Source organism: Somniosus microcephalus, chromosome 4 (genome assembly GCF_052327205.1).
Source record: "Somniosus microcephalus isolate GS21.2 chromosome 4, FLI_Smic_1.0, whole genome shotgun sequence".
Taxonomy (NCBI): Eukaryota; Metazoa; Chordata; class Chondrichthyes; order Squaliformes; family Somniosidae; genus Somniosus; species Somniosus microcephalus.
The window spans coordinates 205,086,161-205,103,155 of NC_140990.1; the positions used below are offsets into that span (position 1 = coordinate 205,086,161).

Below are 16,995 nucleotides of genomic sequence, written 5' to 3' on the forward strand. Positions count from 1 at the left end.
TTTTTCTTTCTTTTTCCCTCCTTTATTTTTCTTTTTCTCTCCCTTTTTTTTCTTTTTCTCCCCTTTTTTTCTCACCTTTTTTTTCTTTTTACTCCCTTTTTTCTCTTTTCTTTTTCTCCCCTTTTTTTCTTTTTTCTTTTTTCTCACCTTTTTCTTCTATTTCTCTTTTCTCACTCTTTTTCCTTTTTCTTTTTCTCCCCTCTTTTTCTTTTTCTCCCTTATTTTATTTATTTTCACTCCCTATATTTCATTTATTCTTTTCTCCTATATTTCATTTATTCTTTTTCTCCTTTATTTTATTTATTTTTTTTCTCTCTTTATTTTATTTTCTCCCTTTATTTTATTTTTTTTTCTCCTTTTATTTTATTTCTTTTTATTTATATATATATTTTTTTTCCTTTTTATTTATATATATATTTTTTTCTTTTTTATTTTTATATTATTTTCCTTTTTAATATATTTTTTCCTTTTTTTTCCTTTTTAATATATTTTTTCCTTTTTTTTCCTTTTAATATATTTTCTTCCTTTTTTTTCATTTTTAACCTTTTTTTTCCTTTTTTTCCTTTTTAATATATTTTTTCCTTTTTTCTTTTTAATATAATTTTTCCTTTCAAACAAAAACAAATAATAATAATAATCTCTCTCAAACCCCCCAACAACACCAAACCCAACCCCAAAACCCCCAACAACCCCCCCAACCCCACACCACCCCCCACCCCACCACCACAAACCAAACCCAACCACAAAACCCCACCCAAACACCAAAACACCCCCTAAAACACAAAAAAAATAAAACAACTAAAAACTAAAACACTAAAACATAAAAACTAAAAACTAAAAACTAAAACTAAAACATAAAACACTAAAAATAAAAACTAAACACTAAAAATAAACACTAAAAACTAAAACACTAAAAATAAAACATAAACACCACTAAAAACTAAAAATAAAAACTAAAACATAAACACCTAAAACACCTAAACACCTAAACACCTAAAACACTAAAAACACTAAAACAAAACCCTAAAAACTAAAACACTAAACACCTAAACACTAAACACCCTAAAAACTAAAACCACTAAACACACCTAAAACCTAAACCACCTAAAAACCTAAAACACTAAACAAACCATAAAACCTAAAACCCCCCTAACACCACTAAACACCTAAAACACCCTAAACACCTAAAACACCTAAACCACCCTAAACACCACCCTAAACACCCCTAAAACACCCCCAATAACCCACCAAACCAAACAACTACCATTACCCAACACCCTAACCTAAAAACACATAACCTAACAACAACTCACTCAAATACAAATCAAACACATCATCCAACTCACTCAACACTACTCAACACTAACCAAACTCAACACAAACTCACACACAACACATCTCACTCTCATCTCCTCACAACACACTTCCCACTCTCACTCACTCTTCTCTCTCCTCAACTCTCTCATAATCACATCTACTACTCTCCACTACACTCTCAACCATCACACCTTCATCTCACTCCTTCTCTCCTCCTCTCTCTACCTCATCCTCTCCTCCTCACTCTCACCTCTCTCTCTTCCTCTCTACCGCTCTCATCCTCTCTCTTCCCGTCTCTCTCACTCCCCCCGTCGCTCTCATTCCCGTCTTCCTCTCATCCCCCCAGTCAGCTCTCTCATCCCCCGTCACGCTCTCTCTTCCCCAGTCACTCCTTCTTCCCCAGTCGCTCTCTCTTCCCCCAGTCGCGCTCTCTCTTCCCCCCCAGTCGCTCTCTCTCTCCCCCCAGTCGCTCTCATCTCTTCCCCCAGTCGCTATCTCTCTTCCCCCAGTCGCTCTCTCTTCCCCCCAGTCGCTCTCTCTCTTCCCCCCCAGTCACACTCTCTCTTCCCCCCAGTCGCTCTCTCTCTTCCCCCCATTCGCTCTCTCTTCCCCCATTCGCTCTCTCTCTTCCCCCCAGTCGCGCTCTCTCTTCCCCCCAGTCGCGTTCTCTCTCCCCCCCAGTCGCTCTCTCTCTCTCTTCCAACAACAACATGCCCTCGAAAAAGCCTCTGCACCGCCGGGCACTCCAGCTAGTATTTAGATAAATCAGCAGAAAGACAAAATCAAACAAAGGGATGTTGAAGGGGTATCTTCACAAAAGAGGCCTCACCAAGTTTTTCAAATTAATGCAGGGTTTTTCGGATTACCTAGGATATAGGTGTCAGCCTTGGCTAAACTCTAGCTTCTGGGTCAGAAGGTTGAGGGTTCAAGTCCCACTCCAGAGACTAGAGCACATAATCTCGGCTGACACTGAGGAAGTGCTGCACTATCGGAGGTGGCATCTTTTGGATGAGATGTTAAACCAAGGCTCCATCTTCCTTCTCAGGTGGGCGTAAAACATCTCATGGCACTATTTCGAAGAAGAATAGAGTTCTCCCTGGTGTCCTGGCCAACATTTATCCCCTCAATCAACATCACTAAAGAGATTATCTGGTCATTATCACATTGCTGCTCTTGGGAGCTTGCTGTGCGCAAATTGGATGCCGCATTTTCGATATTACAACAGTAACTGCAGGGGCAGTTTTCTGATGTCCGAGGAGGCAGGTTTGGAGGCGGTAAAGGTGGGAAAATCAGAAACAATGTGGGCAGGTTCGGAACCCGCCTCCAACTCGCCTCTGCAGGATTTTGCCGGTGCCGGTTTTGGAGGGCAGGATACGGTCCCGCCTCCAGCTGGCCATAGCGCTTGTTAAGATGATTAAATGCTCGTTAAGGCCTCTCTAAGCCTATTTTGAGAGGCCCTCATGATTTTTCAAGCATTTTGGCGTGTTCCACGACCCTCCTAAACCATGCCAGCTAAACCTGAAGGGTTGACTCATGGGTGATCGCCTCACAGCTGCAGGTCCAACAATAAATTGTTTATTTCAGCAGCGATTAGTTGCAGGTGCCAGAACTTTGCTTTAAAGGGTCTTTGAGCACTTTTAGCAGGCCTTCTGAAGTCGGAGGTGCTGCAGCTTGAATCTATCAACTGTGGGACCTCCTTGGAAGACCCTCTTCCCGCTTGCAATGAGCGCTTCCCCAACGCAGCATGCGAACCATTCATTTTCTTTCTCCATGGACCTCAGATTCGGATGAGGAGCATCTATGGCAGCAGCAGAACCAGGCAGCTCAGGAACAACAGCAGCAAGAGCCCCAACCTCCTGCTCAGCCACCTGATGCTGCACAGGGCAGAAGGCACCAGCGCATCGAGACACCTCGCCACAGGAGATACCCCCGACAGAGGGTTTACAGACAGAGGATGAGCTACCTCAACATGAGTGAGCAGCAGTGCCAAAGGAGGCTGAGACTTTCGCAAGAGGTTGTCCGAGAGATCTGCGGACTGCTGCAGGAAGACTTGGTGCCCAGAGGAATGGGTGGACACCCCTTACCAGTAGCTGTCAAAGTCATCACCGCATTCAACTTCTTTGCCTCAGGCTCCTTCCAGGGATCATCAGCAGCATCTCCCAGTCGGCCGCCCACAGTTGCATCACGCAGGTTACCGATGCCCTTTTTGCTAAGGCCCACAATTACATCCAGTTCTCAAGGGATCAAGCAAGTATAACCGCCCGTTCAGTTGGCTTTGCAAATATGGCAGGCACGCCAATGGTGCAGGGCGTCATAGACTGCACACATGTGATCCTTAGGGCACCCCATCACAACCCAGATATCTTTGTCAACAGAAAGGGCTTCCATTCCCTCAACATACAGCTGGTTTGTAACCACACGAAAGAGTTCTTGCATGTTTGCGCCAAGTTCTGTGGTAGTTGCCATGACTCTTTCATCCTGTGGCACTCTGGTGTTCCTCTGCTTTTCAATCCACCAAACCAACTTAACGGATGGCTCCTTGGTGACAAAGGCTACCCCCTGAAGAAGTGGTTAATGACACTGATCAGGAGGCTAGCTAACGAGACTGAAGAGCGCTACAACGCCAGCCACACTTCAACCAGGTCCATCATTAAGCAAACCATTGGGTTGTTAAAGATGTGCTTCCGATGCCTTGGCCGATCAGGTGGAGCCCTGCAGTATACACCATACAGGGTCTCCAGAATGTTCGTGGTCTGCTGTGCATTGCACAACATTGCACAGCGCTGTGGCTTACAGCTTCCTGATGAGCAAGTGGCTCAGTTCCAGGCCACCTCAGATGAGGAGGAGGAGGCTCTGGAGGAGGAGGAGAAGGAGGAGCAGGAGGAGGTCAGAGTGCCGGTGTATCGACCAGCAGCAGCGGCAGCATGCGAGCACATGGCTGCCTGTGATGCAAGGGATGAAATTATCATGGCCAGATTTGCACAGGTTGCCCATGTTAGCACATGTCCTTGGCTCCATCCTAAGACATAATTGACAATGGACATGACTCTCTGGCCTCCTTTCACTCAGGCCACCAACCTGACAACACAAGTGTGGCGGAGGCCGCAATGTGGAGCTGCCTAAGGTGAAAGAACAGATGCCATAACGCCAACATTTTGGCAACAAATCATTTTAATGCTTTCCAACAGGAATGGCATTTCATCAAAACACAGAAACATTCTTCCAATCTGCACACAGATCTGGCGGTTATATCCCTTGCCAGCTGGACCCACATAGCCTTGGTTTCTTTGGGAGGAATTTTCCTCCCAGATGAGTGGAAGAGCAGCTCCCCGCTAGCTGTCACCCCCTCAAACAACATTTGCAGCACCTCACCCGAGCGCCTCAGGTAGGCCCTTGCCTTGGAATTGGACATAGTGGTTTCTCAGATTATGTTGCAGGTGGTGCAGCACAGGCAGAAATGCTGTGGAATCAGCCAAGGCAACAAGAAACCATAAAATCAGACTGGAAAACTGATGTCAGCAGAGGCGAGTTTCAGTCCCAAAGCACTAACTGACCAAGGGCATCCCACACCTCTGAAATCAAGTGGCCAATCATGGGAAAATCGCAATTTTTTGAAAACTATCAGTGGAGGCGGGTTTCAAACCCACCCAAACTGAAACCCGCCTCCATCTCGCCTCCAGTGAGAAAAATCGCCCAACACTTCAAAAAGTACTTAATTGGCTGATAAACTCTTTGGGACTTCCTGAGATAAATGCAGGTTATTTCTTTCTTCTTTCTTTCTTTCATAAAGTTCACTTAAATGGATAGTGCTAAATATGCCATAAATGGAAACCTCATTGCGTTCAATTGTTTTTTATGAATTATCAGTCAAGTATAGGTACAACTTAAAGAATTGGTTAGGACCCTTTAGCCTAAGGTTGCTGTGATTTTTTTTACTAAAGCTTCAGATATTCCCACTAGTAAAGCTCTAACATTCATTAACAGGAAAACATGAGTCTCACCAACCATCGAGTATAGTCGGAATACTGAGAAACGCATCTTATTTGGGGAAGGAATGCATGTGCTGCTGGAGTGCACTTGGTTCCAAAAATGACAACTATAAGCTTTCCATTTTCAGTTCTCTTCATCTTAACTGATTTTATAGTTAGATATTCTTCCTAATTCGTACCATTTCATGATTAAAAAAACATATCTGCCGATACATGTATTTAAATTGTATGACTTTCAGCTGGTACGAAAGTACGAAAAGCATAAAAGAGAATGAAAGTACTGGAGCACTGTTATTGGTTTTATCATAGTCTGGAATGCAGTCGTAACATTATTCACCATCAGTCTTTATATTGATTTCACAATGGTGAATTCACAAAAGCAGAACAAAGCAGAATTAAATGTTGCTGGCCACAGCTGGAATGTTTGCCAAACTCTTCATGCATTAAGCATACGCTTTGTACATCAGCATAGGAGCACAATCATGGATTGCTGACAAACAGAGTTTAGTTCACAGACTGAATAAATTATCTAGATGCACTTATTCAATTTCTAATTGAACTTATAATCAGCTAAAACTCGACACAGTTACGTGTATAGATGACAAGGTCAGCTTTTCAAAGTTGGATGGGTATAATACGCTAACAGCAATTCTGTATACTGTATTTGCCAAAATCATTAGGACATTTTATATTTATTTAACATTAGATTGACATTAATTTCAATTCTGAAATGAAACACAAATCAGCAATTTTCAATTAACAAACTAGCATGAAAAGCATAACCAGAAAATCAACAGCATTGTGCCTTTTTTCACATTTCCTCCTTTCTCTGCCAGTATTCATTCTCGAGACAGGGGTCTCTGCACAAGGTTTGGTACTTTAGTCTTTTATAGCACATTCACCCAGAACTGGTGCAGCCACTTTAATTACCAATGTGGGTGTACTCCAGCTAAATGTGAAAACAAAGGAAAGGTGGACATTTTCATGATTTAAACTGTACCCATAAATTTTTGATGTTTAAAAAAGATCCGTTTAAAGGGAGAGAAAAGTCATGTATGACAGTCTACTGACCTTTTTGCGATATATTTTCCTGTTTGCTAATGTTAGTGAAAATATTGACGTGAGTATAAGGTGGGTTTCTCCCCTTTGTGCAATCCAAGTAGCTCCAACATTGTGCGGATAATACAGGCAAAGTCATAAAAGACTTTAGAGTAGAAATTTGCCTTGGGGGTAGCGCAAAACGGGCGTGATGTATAACAGCGCATACGGTCTGCCATGGTTCCCCCACCCCCAAAGAAAAATGGGTAGAGTTAAAAACATGCAGTGGGGTGGAATCCATGTGCAACCTTGCTTCATCAAACTTTCTGATCCTTTGACAGGAGATCTGCCCCAATTGCACCTTTATCCAAACCAAAATTTAAGACACTTTGGGCTAGAAATTCATTATAGCCCAGGAATGGGGGGTAAAATTAAAAAATTTGGAGAATTAGCGCCAGGCGCTAATGCTTTAGACTGCATGCAAAATTCGTGCTCACTGCTCAAAGAAATGATTGGAGCGCTAATTCAAGTATTTAAACCCAAGCTCATTGGTGTTACACTCAAAGAATGGACTAATATCAGGTGCAGTCTAATCGCAAGTCATAATTGGAAGAGGTGTTTTTCAGCCCTAAAAGAGGAGGTTCATTGATGCTGTAAGACCTCATTCTCAGCAAGCAGCAGCAGGTCAAGGAGAAGGAGCCGGAAGACTGAAGCAGCTGTACTCATGACAGATCCATGCCTCAGGAAGAGAGCCCACAGAATCTGCGATCAAGCTTTGGAGGCATTGGTGTTCACTGTGACGAAACAGAGGGTGGTGCTCTACCCGGCAAGTGGCAGGAGGCCCTCGCCGCAAGTCTTCCGAACCATGTGGAGGGAATTAGCACAGCACATCTCGGGCAGCACTGTGGTCCCCAGAACCCACACACAGTGCAGGAAAAAATGTAATGATCTCACTCGGGTGGTCAGGGTGAGTGAATGCTTCAACAAATGACACATACCACCATCTGAACCTCAGTCTTCACACAGCACCACACCCCCAGCACTCATACACCAACAATCTCTACCTACCAACACTCACACCCACATCTCACACCTTGCACACAATGACAGCTATTCAACTATGGCAGGCACATCACCCAAACACATTGCGCCACACTCACTTACACACTTTCCTTTCTCTTATGGGCCAAGGTGGCTAACAACAGGAGGGAACAGGAGTGCACAGGCAGGGGACAAGCCAACACACAACCACTGCCTGCACTAGAAAATAGAGTGCTGGAGATTATTGGCACCAGGTGGTGGGCACCGTGGCCACTGGCGACATTGACCCCCTTGGGGACAAAAACGGTATATTCATCCCTACTCCTTCTTCTCACATCCCTCTTCACCCTAACCCCACAAGCGTTTTGCACTTTCCAGCTAATCATGCTGTGTGTATGCATTTCTCCCTTCCTGACCCCTCCCCTCAACTTAACCTGACTCTTGTGCCTTTATGCTTTCAGATAATGAGCAAGCAGCTGAACAGCCTGTCCCTGAGGGCACCGTAGAGAGTAAGGTGGAAGAAGAGGAGAATGAAGAACACACTGGGTCACTGCATGCCTCACCTGCAGGCACCAGCTCAGATACTGGCACTACGTGTTCTTTAGAGGCTAGTATAGTAGCGGGATCTGCACAGGGTGATGCACCGGAGATGAGCAGGCTGCATCAAAGCCAGAGGGAAAGGGTAGCTCGGGGGCCAGCTCCCCGGAGGACGAGTTTTTGCATGAGTTCTGCTGCACAGGACTTAGATGAGGACCTCATTGGGGAGGCATTTAGAAGAAGGGTGATGGGCATGCACACAAAGATGATAGGTGCAATGGCAAGGAGCATGGAGGAGTCCACCTCCAACATTGCACAAGGCTCTGCGCACAGCATAGAGCCCATCATTTTCAGTCTGGAAAGGATGGTAGACTCCCAGTGATCGTGGTGACCCAGACCTGATGCCACGTGTGATGGGCGATCTGGCAGCTTCCATTGCAGCACAAGCGGAAGCGACGCAACATCTTAGTGCTGTAATACAGTCTATGCTTGGTGACATCCAATCACAGACTACACTCATGCAGTCTCAGCTTGATGCCACGCAAGCTCTGACTGCTGCCATCATGGTTGGACCTACCACCGCCAACCGGGGCTTTCACGGTGTCGCAGCAGGCCAGCAATCTGTGCTCCAACAGGTTGCTAGGGATGCTGAGGTGCTGCCCCGGGGGAGTGGGAATGGGTCAGTGGAGCAGGAAACTACTGCCCTCTCTCAGGATGACAGCATTCCTGCTCCCACAACTGGCACTCTGCCATTGTCCTTGTCGCTGCCCATCATCCAGCCAGCCCAGACTGCTGCTGCCTATGTTGAGGTGGTGCAGTCCACAGCCGGGCCTTCCTGGCCCAGAGCTGGTCGAGGGCATCCTGCAAGGCCATCTTAAGTCTCCCACATGGACACTCAGTAGCCTTGTGGCATAGGGGGCAGCACGGTGGCATAGTGCCACTGGGCCAACACTTCATAGGAGCACTAGAGCAGGCAAAGGTACAGTAACGACAGGTACTAAGGGATTGCACAAGGGTGAATAGTTAATATTTTTGTTGTAAATATGTGTTAACTAATTTTTGATAAATTTATTAATTCAGTTTACCCTCGGAGAGTAAGGCCTCCTGTTGAGAGCCCTGATGGCCCTCCTCCTCCCTCTGGGCACATGTTCCAGTCTTTCTCAGTGCCTCTGCTCCCTCCACCATAGATCCTGGAAGACGAGGTCGACTGCCAGTACAGCGCCAATTAATGTAGCCAAGTGTAGCAGTTTGGTTTTTTAAGAATAAATGTTGTTAACTTTTAGTTGCCACAACACTCCTCATACTAAACAACGTTAAAATTACAGGATGAGATGGTTGCGCTATGTGAAACTGGAAAGAAAGCACTCAAACTCCACTAACCTACAGCTGCAACTCATTATTGATGATCCCTTTAAATAACGTCCCTGGAGCCGGCTTCCTATTGCTTCATGCCAGCTCTCCCTGTTGCTGTTTCCTCCAGGCGCTAAGGCAGGTGGTGACAATCAATTTTGCAGATCGGGCGCTCAGTGAGCGTTGCACACCCACTGACGTCATGATTCACCTGGCGTTGAGGCTCCTGGTGATAACTGTTAGCGGCAGTGCTGCGGGGGGGGGGCGGGATTTGGCGTGCAGCATTGGATTCACCTCGCCCCAGCTATAATGCTCTAGCAACCCATTACTGTGATTTGCTGACGCTAACGGGAGGCACTAAGGTACTGAATTTTTCCCCCTTTGACTTTGTCTTCAGGTCCTCTTCATTGGGTCATGAGAGCCCTGCCCAACATTGACCTAAATTTCTTAAAGAGCCCATTAATGGATACTGTGGGTGGAACATTTGCCATAACTTCTGGGGGGAGAATTTTCTGCTCAGCATTGGATTCCCTCCTGCCATCTAATAACGCTGGTAAGGTCATATTTAAACAGCACCCACAGTGCTCATGGCCTTCCCTATGTTGAAACTCATTCTATCCCTTGGCACAAGGCAAATGTGCTAAGATTCTCAAGCTACATTGACAGCTGTACCCTTATGGTAATGGGAGGCAACTGAAGGCACACACAGTAAAATGGCAGGATCAACAAGATTAAAGTTGTACAGGGGGTCCACCGCTGCTTTGGACCCCTTGTTTGTTTCACCAGTTCAAGAGAGAATTTAAAAACAGGTCCCACATGAAGCTGAGTATATATTCTATACAATGAACATCAATTGTGACTTTTCATCAGCTTTGTCAAAGGTTTTTGTTGGGAATGTAACTTCTTAAGGGGAAAGAGGATGAATGAAGCTGAGAACAGCAATACCTTTTCAGCTTATTTTTACAGGTATGGAGCGAAGAAGCAAACCACCTGAAGAGGGTATTAGTCAGTGTATAGCACATTCAAAGCTGCTACGTTATTAGCTCATTAAGTGTACTGGAGTTACAATGTGTTCTGGAACAGGATACAACAGTTTGGTTCTCCTGATGGCTCAGTTTGTTTTGCTAAGGAATAATTAATGTTACAGAATTTAAAGAGCAAATTATTGGAATCCCCTACTCAGCACTATCCACCTTAAAATTAAGCTCTTTAACATTTTTGTAGCTTGAGTATATTCAGAAGAAACAATGGAAACCATGTTAAAATGACCATACTGTGGGAGATTTGCCAGACATCTTGTCTGCTTGTTAATTTATGGACGCTAATAATGGTTCTGTCTGGGGTGTGCATTGTTCAGCTTTTCTGGCAGAATTCTAAATGTATTCTTATCATCAAGGACATTTCAAACTGAGAGTAACTTACTGAATGGCATTATAGAAGGGAACAATTTATTCTGTTGCATTCAAGTGTTTCCTGACATAAATCACAGCTGATGTGTATTAATGCTGCATACAACAAAATATATTAAGAAACTTTTCACTAAAAGGAAAAGTTCTGTGCACTAAACATTTATTCACACTTTAAGCTACACAAGCATTTAGTCAGAAACCAAATTGACAGAGAACAGCTCTTCTTTAATACTGAACTATCATTTTGTGAACAAAGGATATCGCGCCTAGATTTTGCTGATATGCAAATATGGGTCATTAAAATAACAAAGCATTAGATTACAGTGCATGATCTGGTTAGATATATAAACCGCACATCTCACATCCTAGTGTCATGTCCATCAAAGCAGTCCTTTGGGTGAAATTCCAAAATGGGAAAGGTAAGACAGTATTCAATGTGAAGTTTAGCAGTTATTAGGTTTTTATTAGACTTTTACTCATCTTTTCAATTGTATCAAACTAACCTTCCTCTCCTCACTGCAGATCATCTTCTACGAGGACAAGAACTTCCAGGGCCAGTGCTATGAGTGCAGCACTGACTGTTCAGATCTGCACTCGTTCTTTAGCCGATGTAACTCTGCCCGAGTGGAGAGTGGCAGCTGGGTGCTTTACGAGAAACCAAGTTATGGTGGATATCAATACATTTTGACCAGGGGGGAATATCCAGACTATCAGCACTGGAATGGATATAATGACAGCATTAAATCATGCCGTCTGATTCGCCATGTAAGTACCAGCTTCAGTAAAAGAATAGCAACCACATTTTTCAGGAGGTCACTCACTGAAGTTTTAAATGTTCGATGTGCATTAATAAGATTATAATTGATTAAACAATACTATATTAAATGGGTTTATATCCAGTAATGCTTAATGCTTAAACTTTCCAGACAGTGGTTAGAATGTGGAACTTGCTATCACAGGTAATAGTTGAGGTGACTAGCATAGATGAATTTAAGGGAAAGCTAGATAAGTACATGAGGGAAAAAGGAATAGAAGGTTATGCCGATAGGGTTTGACAAAAAGGGGTGGGAGGAGGCCCATATGGAGCATAAACACCAGCATGGACCAGTTGGGCCAAGTGGCCTGTTCCTGTGCTGTATATTCTATGTAATTCTATGTCATTTAAAATATATATTTTTATTGAATTTTTTACTCATTGAGGTAAGGAATGTCAGTGTTAGTCTTCCACTTTGGGCATACTGTGTCACCATCAGCACTCGCAGCTTGGGTATAGCATGGATCTAAACCCAAGTAATGCTTCCCTTTCTCTGACCTAATCTGGCAGAACTTGGCTATTAAATGCCAGTCTCTTTGAGAAAGCCCAAGTGAACGGCCGAGTGGAGAAATTCATGCTTGGTGTAAAAAGGAGCGTCTTTCCAACATTGGGTCTAAGACACAGTGTTGGGGCATCATGGTGGGAGCTCTGATGTACATCCACTCCATGCGATACCTGAATTTGGATTGCTTGTTGCTGACCCTGTGCGGCAAAAGCAGGAGCATTTTAATTTCCCAGCGCTGATTACATTCAACATGATTAGCACAAACATTCACTGAACAACAACTAAAATAAATCTGAATAAAACACGGACAAAACAGTCAAAATGAAAGCCTTACTTGAACATGATCACCCTTTGAGAACAGGGAACTAAAGTACTGACAGCTGGGACCCAGAGTGACAGCTTCTGATAACATAGAAAACCGACCAAAATCAGAATAAAACCCCAATATAAACATCAACAAATTCAATTCTTTGTAATTCCAGATGTCATGGGAGTGATTGCAAATATATTGCTAAATAATAGCTTCTAATGACAGTATTAAAATGCTCAGTCCTTTATTTAGTATATGGCATTAGCTAAACATTGTTGCTATCTAATCATTGCTAGGCATCTAGTACTCTCTTGTGCCCAATGACTTCACTGTGCAGCCATTATAGACCACTGCATTGTGCCAGCAGTCCATCTAAAGATGTGCTATTTATAGCAGTATAATGATTGTGTTATTAAACAGCTATACATTTTTTATAGTTGGAGAATTAGACTGTAGAATTATAAATAATACAGCACAGAAGGGAACTATTTTGCTCTGGTGCCTGTGCTGCTGCTAATTCTTTCATTAGAACTGTCTGCTCCAATTCCATTTCCCTGCCCTTTCCCCATATCCTTTTATATTCTTTCTTTTCCAATACTTTTCTAATTCAGTTAAATAATGTTATAATCTCTGCTGCAACAGCCACGTGTGGCAAAGGATTCCGTGTTCTAATAACTCTTTATCTGAAAAGAATTCTGTTCTAACTTTCCTGGCTGTTTTTCTAAATGAAGGACGCTCGTTATTGGCTCATAATTTATGCTGGTCTCTTACGAAGTACTAATCTTACAGTTTATCCACTTACTTACCAAATTGTGTGATGCCTGGTGGAAATTGGAAAGCTGTACAGTTCTGTTACTTATTTGTGAACTTCCCCTCTATACTTCTTCCTGTCCTTTTCAAATTAACAGTTTATTTTTAGAAGTTAACATTTTGCAGTGAGTTATATAAAAGAAAGCACAGAAGCAATTATCTTAGCAAGTTATTAACTTTGTGCTTTCTTTTTTCTACTCAAAAAAGCACAATGGAGGTAGATTTTGTGCGATCATGCAAAATGGCTGATAGCGTGTCGCCTGCCTGTTTTACATCTTTCCTGATCTGTATTTCCATTGACGTTAATAAAAATCAGGAGAGGTGTAAAACAGGCTGTCGATTCACTATTACGTGTTTTACACTATCGCACAAAGTCAAAATGACCCCAATGAGTTTTTATTACATTCGACCATCATTTTAATATGAGGACTCACTAACATTTGAACCATGAGAGAGATTTTATACAATTACATTTCATATTTTTAAGAGTATCTGTTGAGGACTAGACTGCAAAATAAATAATAAAGCTATGCTATTTTCTATAACCAGAACACAAAATAAAGTATCCAATGTAATGAAACACATAGTGGTAGGTCTTGACATTTTGCGATAGTGTAAAATGGGTAATAGCGAGTCGGCAGTCTGTTTTACGTCTCTCCTGATTTTTATTTGCATTGAAGTCAATAGAAAATCAATAGAGATGTAAAACGAGCTGCCGATTCACTATCACCCATTTTACACTATTGTACAAAGTCAAAATCTAGCCCATACAAATGCTTTCAGGCAAAGAGTACCTATTATATTTCAGTTGTGTTGCTCAGAAGCTATGTAGCAGGTATTCAACTCTTTATAATATTAGCAAATTACTAATTATCATTTATTCCATTTTAATACTGCAGGCCGCTGGTGGCTTATACAAAATTAGAATCTACGAAAGGGCAGACTTTGGTGGACAGATGATGGAATTCACTGATGATTGCCCATCTATCCATGACCGTTTTCCATACCGTGAACTCCAATCCAGCCAAGTGCTGGAAGGTGCCTGGGTCTTCTACGAGCACCCTAACTACAGAGGGAGACAGTATCTGCTTGAGAGAGGAGAATACAGGCGCTACAGCGACTGGGGTGCGAGCTTTCCCACTGTGGGGTCCTGCCGTCGCGTTACGGAGTTCTAGAAGCTCACAGTCTGCGGCCTTTCTTTCCCCATAGGATTGTCTTTTAAAATCAAATAAAGTTTGAGAAGCAGCATGTTTGAATTCTGCGTCTTTTTTACTGACATATTTATGTTTGAGCATATGTTAGAAGCTGAAAAATTGAATGAAGTTTAAAGGCACAAACTAACAGGTCTATTTAAAGCACATATGTGTGAAAAAGGATAGAAACCAAAACACCACTAAAACATATGAAACTGATGCAAACGAGCAAACAATATTAACTGATGAAGAAGTTAAATCAAACTTGTGCTAAGCTAAACCTTTATTATTTGTCAAGGGGATTTTAAAATAAGCAACATGTGAAAAATTAGAAACTAAAATAAAACCTTATTTGTCTTAAATCATTGAGAATTTGCATTTCAAGTAGAGAAGCACATTGCATAATTTTACTAAGGATTTCCAAATATGCCTTTCACATTGTGAATACGCTGTGGCATTAATTCAAAGCCTATGAATTCCCAAAGACAACCTAACATCCACTCAAACTGTGTGTTTTCCCATCACAATCCCCTGATCCACCTACAAGCATGGTTTCTCAGGCTATAGGTCTGAGCAATCTGCCGTGTTGCACTGTCAAAAGTAGCCTGTCTACTTTCAATATTATGGAAGCTAGTACTTGCGCTACTGAATTGCCCAGAACCACTGCATATGGGAGCTGGTATTGCTGATTCACCGAGAGTTTGTACTTCTCTTTAAACTGCCTGAAGGAATGCTTTTCAAAATTAGATCTTTTACCCATCCTATCATCTTTAATTCTCACAATCCATCTGACATTTTCATTTTTATGAATCAAATAGATATAAAACCCATTTTTGGGAGAAAGCGTTTTTGAAAATGGTTGCTATTTGTTTCACATTCCTCTCACTTGGTTTTCAACATGATTTGCTTTCTGAAAATGTTTTCTGCCTTGCTCTGTTTTGTTTCTTTTGTTGTTGTCAACTGTTACATTTTTGTATTTCTATTGTTTTCTTCTTCCTACAATCTAAAGGCTTTTAAAATCCAAGTTTGGCAACATTGCACCGATAGGACTCACTTTACCCCAGATCCTTATTCTTTTCAATCTTGGTGATGCCTTTCACTATGGACCTTGGTACTTAGGTTCATTTTTTTTGGTATTAAGAACCTTTTCAGTTATTTACTGATAATTTGGTTATAGGCAGCTATCTCAGTCTTCATCCTCTCCATTGTTACAGCAAATGGTTTAAATAAAACAAAGAAAGACTTGCATTTATATACTGCCTTTCATGGTCTCAGGACATCCCAAAGCACTGTACAGCCAATGAAGTACTTTTTGAAGTGTAGTCACTGTTGTAATGTAGGAAACGTGGCAGCCAATTTGCGCACAGCAAGGTCCCACAAACAGCCATGTGATAGTGATCGAATAATCCGTTTTATTGATGTTGATTGAGGGATAAATATTGGCCAGAGAGAATTCCCCTGCTCTTCCTCAAAATCATGCCGTGGGATCATTTATGTCTTCCTCTGTTTAACATCTCATCTGAAAGATGACATCTCTGACAATGCAGCACTCCCTCAGTACTGCACTGGAGTGTCAGCCTAGATTTTGTACTCAGGTCCATGGTGTGGGACGTGAACCCACAACCTTCTGACTCAGGGGTAAGAGTGCTACTACTGTGCAACAACAATAAAACAGGGTGAAAAATTGATCTTTAAATAATGCACCATCTCATTTTTCATTACAAGTTTCAGGGTTTAAAATAAAAAGCATATTTCCTGTGGTCATTTATTTAAAGATAAATACTAACCAGAATATGAAGATCTCTCTCAAATGAACATTCATAGAAACTCTGACATTACAAGCATGTTGCAAACACTTCTGGAAAATATGGTGTTAACTACCCACAGCCAGGGTCTGTTAACTTAGTCGCGGATGAATAGCAAACAATAAAAATGCATTGCGGAGAAGCACTGAAATGACACTAATTCCCTAATGTTCAGTGACTAGATAGTGAAATTAGTGAAAGATGCGCTGAAATCTAGATATCCCCCAAAATGTGTATTATGCTACAGATAGCCTAGAAATTATAACGTGTGCCTGTTTTAAATGTAGATTTTGTATTTCAACCAATTTCAAACATAGGTTACAGATTCAAACATTTTTTGCCAAGGTCCATCATACAGAAGGCTACCAAAGTTGAAAACAGATGTGGAGAAGACGCGATAAATGCAGAAGTCGTGGCCAGGTGCTGTCAACATTTTTTGTGATACATTATTCTATCTATACAATGAAACGAACCCCATCAATTATAAAACACCATTCCTACCCTCCCTATAGCCCCTCGCCCCTTGCCTTAGTTACCTATACCATTTTACATTCACTCGGACTTTCCTTTGTTAGGAAGCTGATTAGTTATGCACATTGTTGAGTGTTTGGCTTGTTTATAATCTATTTTGTATGCCTCAACAAGCTTTCATTTATGCTGCTGCATCCAACACTCATCTAAAGATTGTATCAGAGAAAAGCTGGCCAGGGTTTGGCCTAATAGAGTTCGGTTGTGAGGCCATTGGGTGGCACCCATTTTGGGGGGCTAACGTCGCCGGGGCGCTAATTTTAACGCCCCGAAAAAGTTAGCGCCGCTCCACCATAAATTCAGTAGTAGCGCCCCAAGCAGGAGGTGGGGCACTACTGGAAGCGCTACA

At 42.3% G+C, this 16,995-nt stretch overlaps 1 protein-coding gene across 1 annotated transcript; it reads left to right on the forward strand.

The window, feature by feature from the left end:
* The first annotated feature begins 11,038 nt into the window (after positions 1–11,038).
* Positions 11,039–14,361, forward strand: LOC147120169 (gamma-crystallin S-1-like). Its single transcript, XM_085983836.1, has 3 exons — positions 11,039–11,100; positions 11,204–11,446; positions 14,020–14,361. Exons 1-3 carry the CDS (start codon positions 11,092–11,094, stop codon positions 14,293–14,295), a joined length of 528 nt encoding a protein of 175 aa, XP_085839962.1. The 5' UTR covers positions 11,039–11,091; the 3' UTR covers positions 14,296–14,361.
* The last annotated feature ends 2,634 nt before the right edge of the window (positions 14,362–16,995 follow it).

Coding starts and splice junctions, on each gene's coding strand:
- LOC147120169 (XM_085983836.1), top strand. Junction 11,447..14,019: donor CATGCCGTCTGATTCGCCAT/GTAAGTACCAGC, acceptor TTAATACTGCAG/GCCGCTGGTGGCTTATACAA.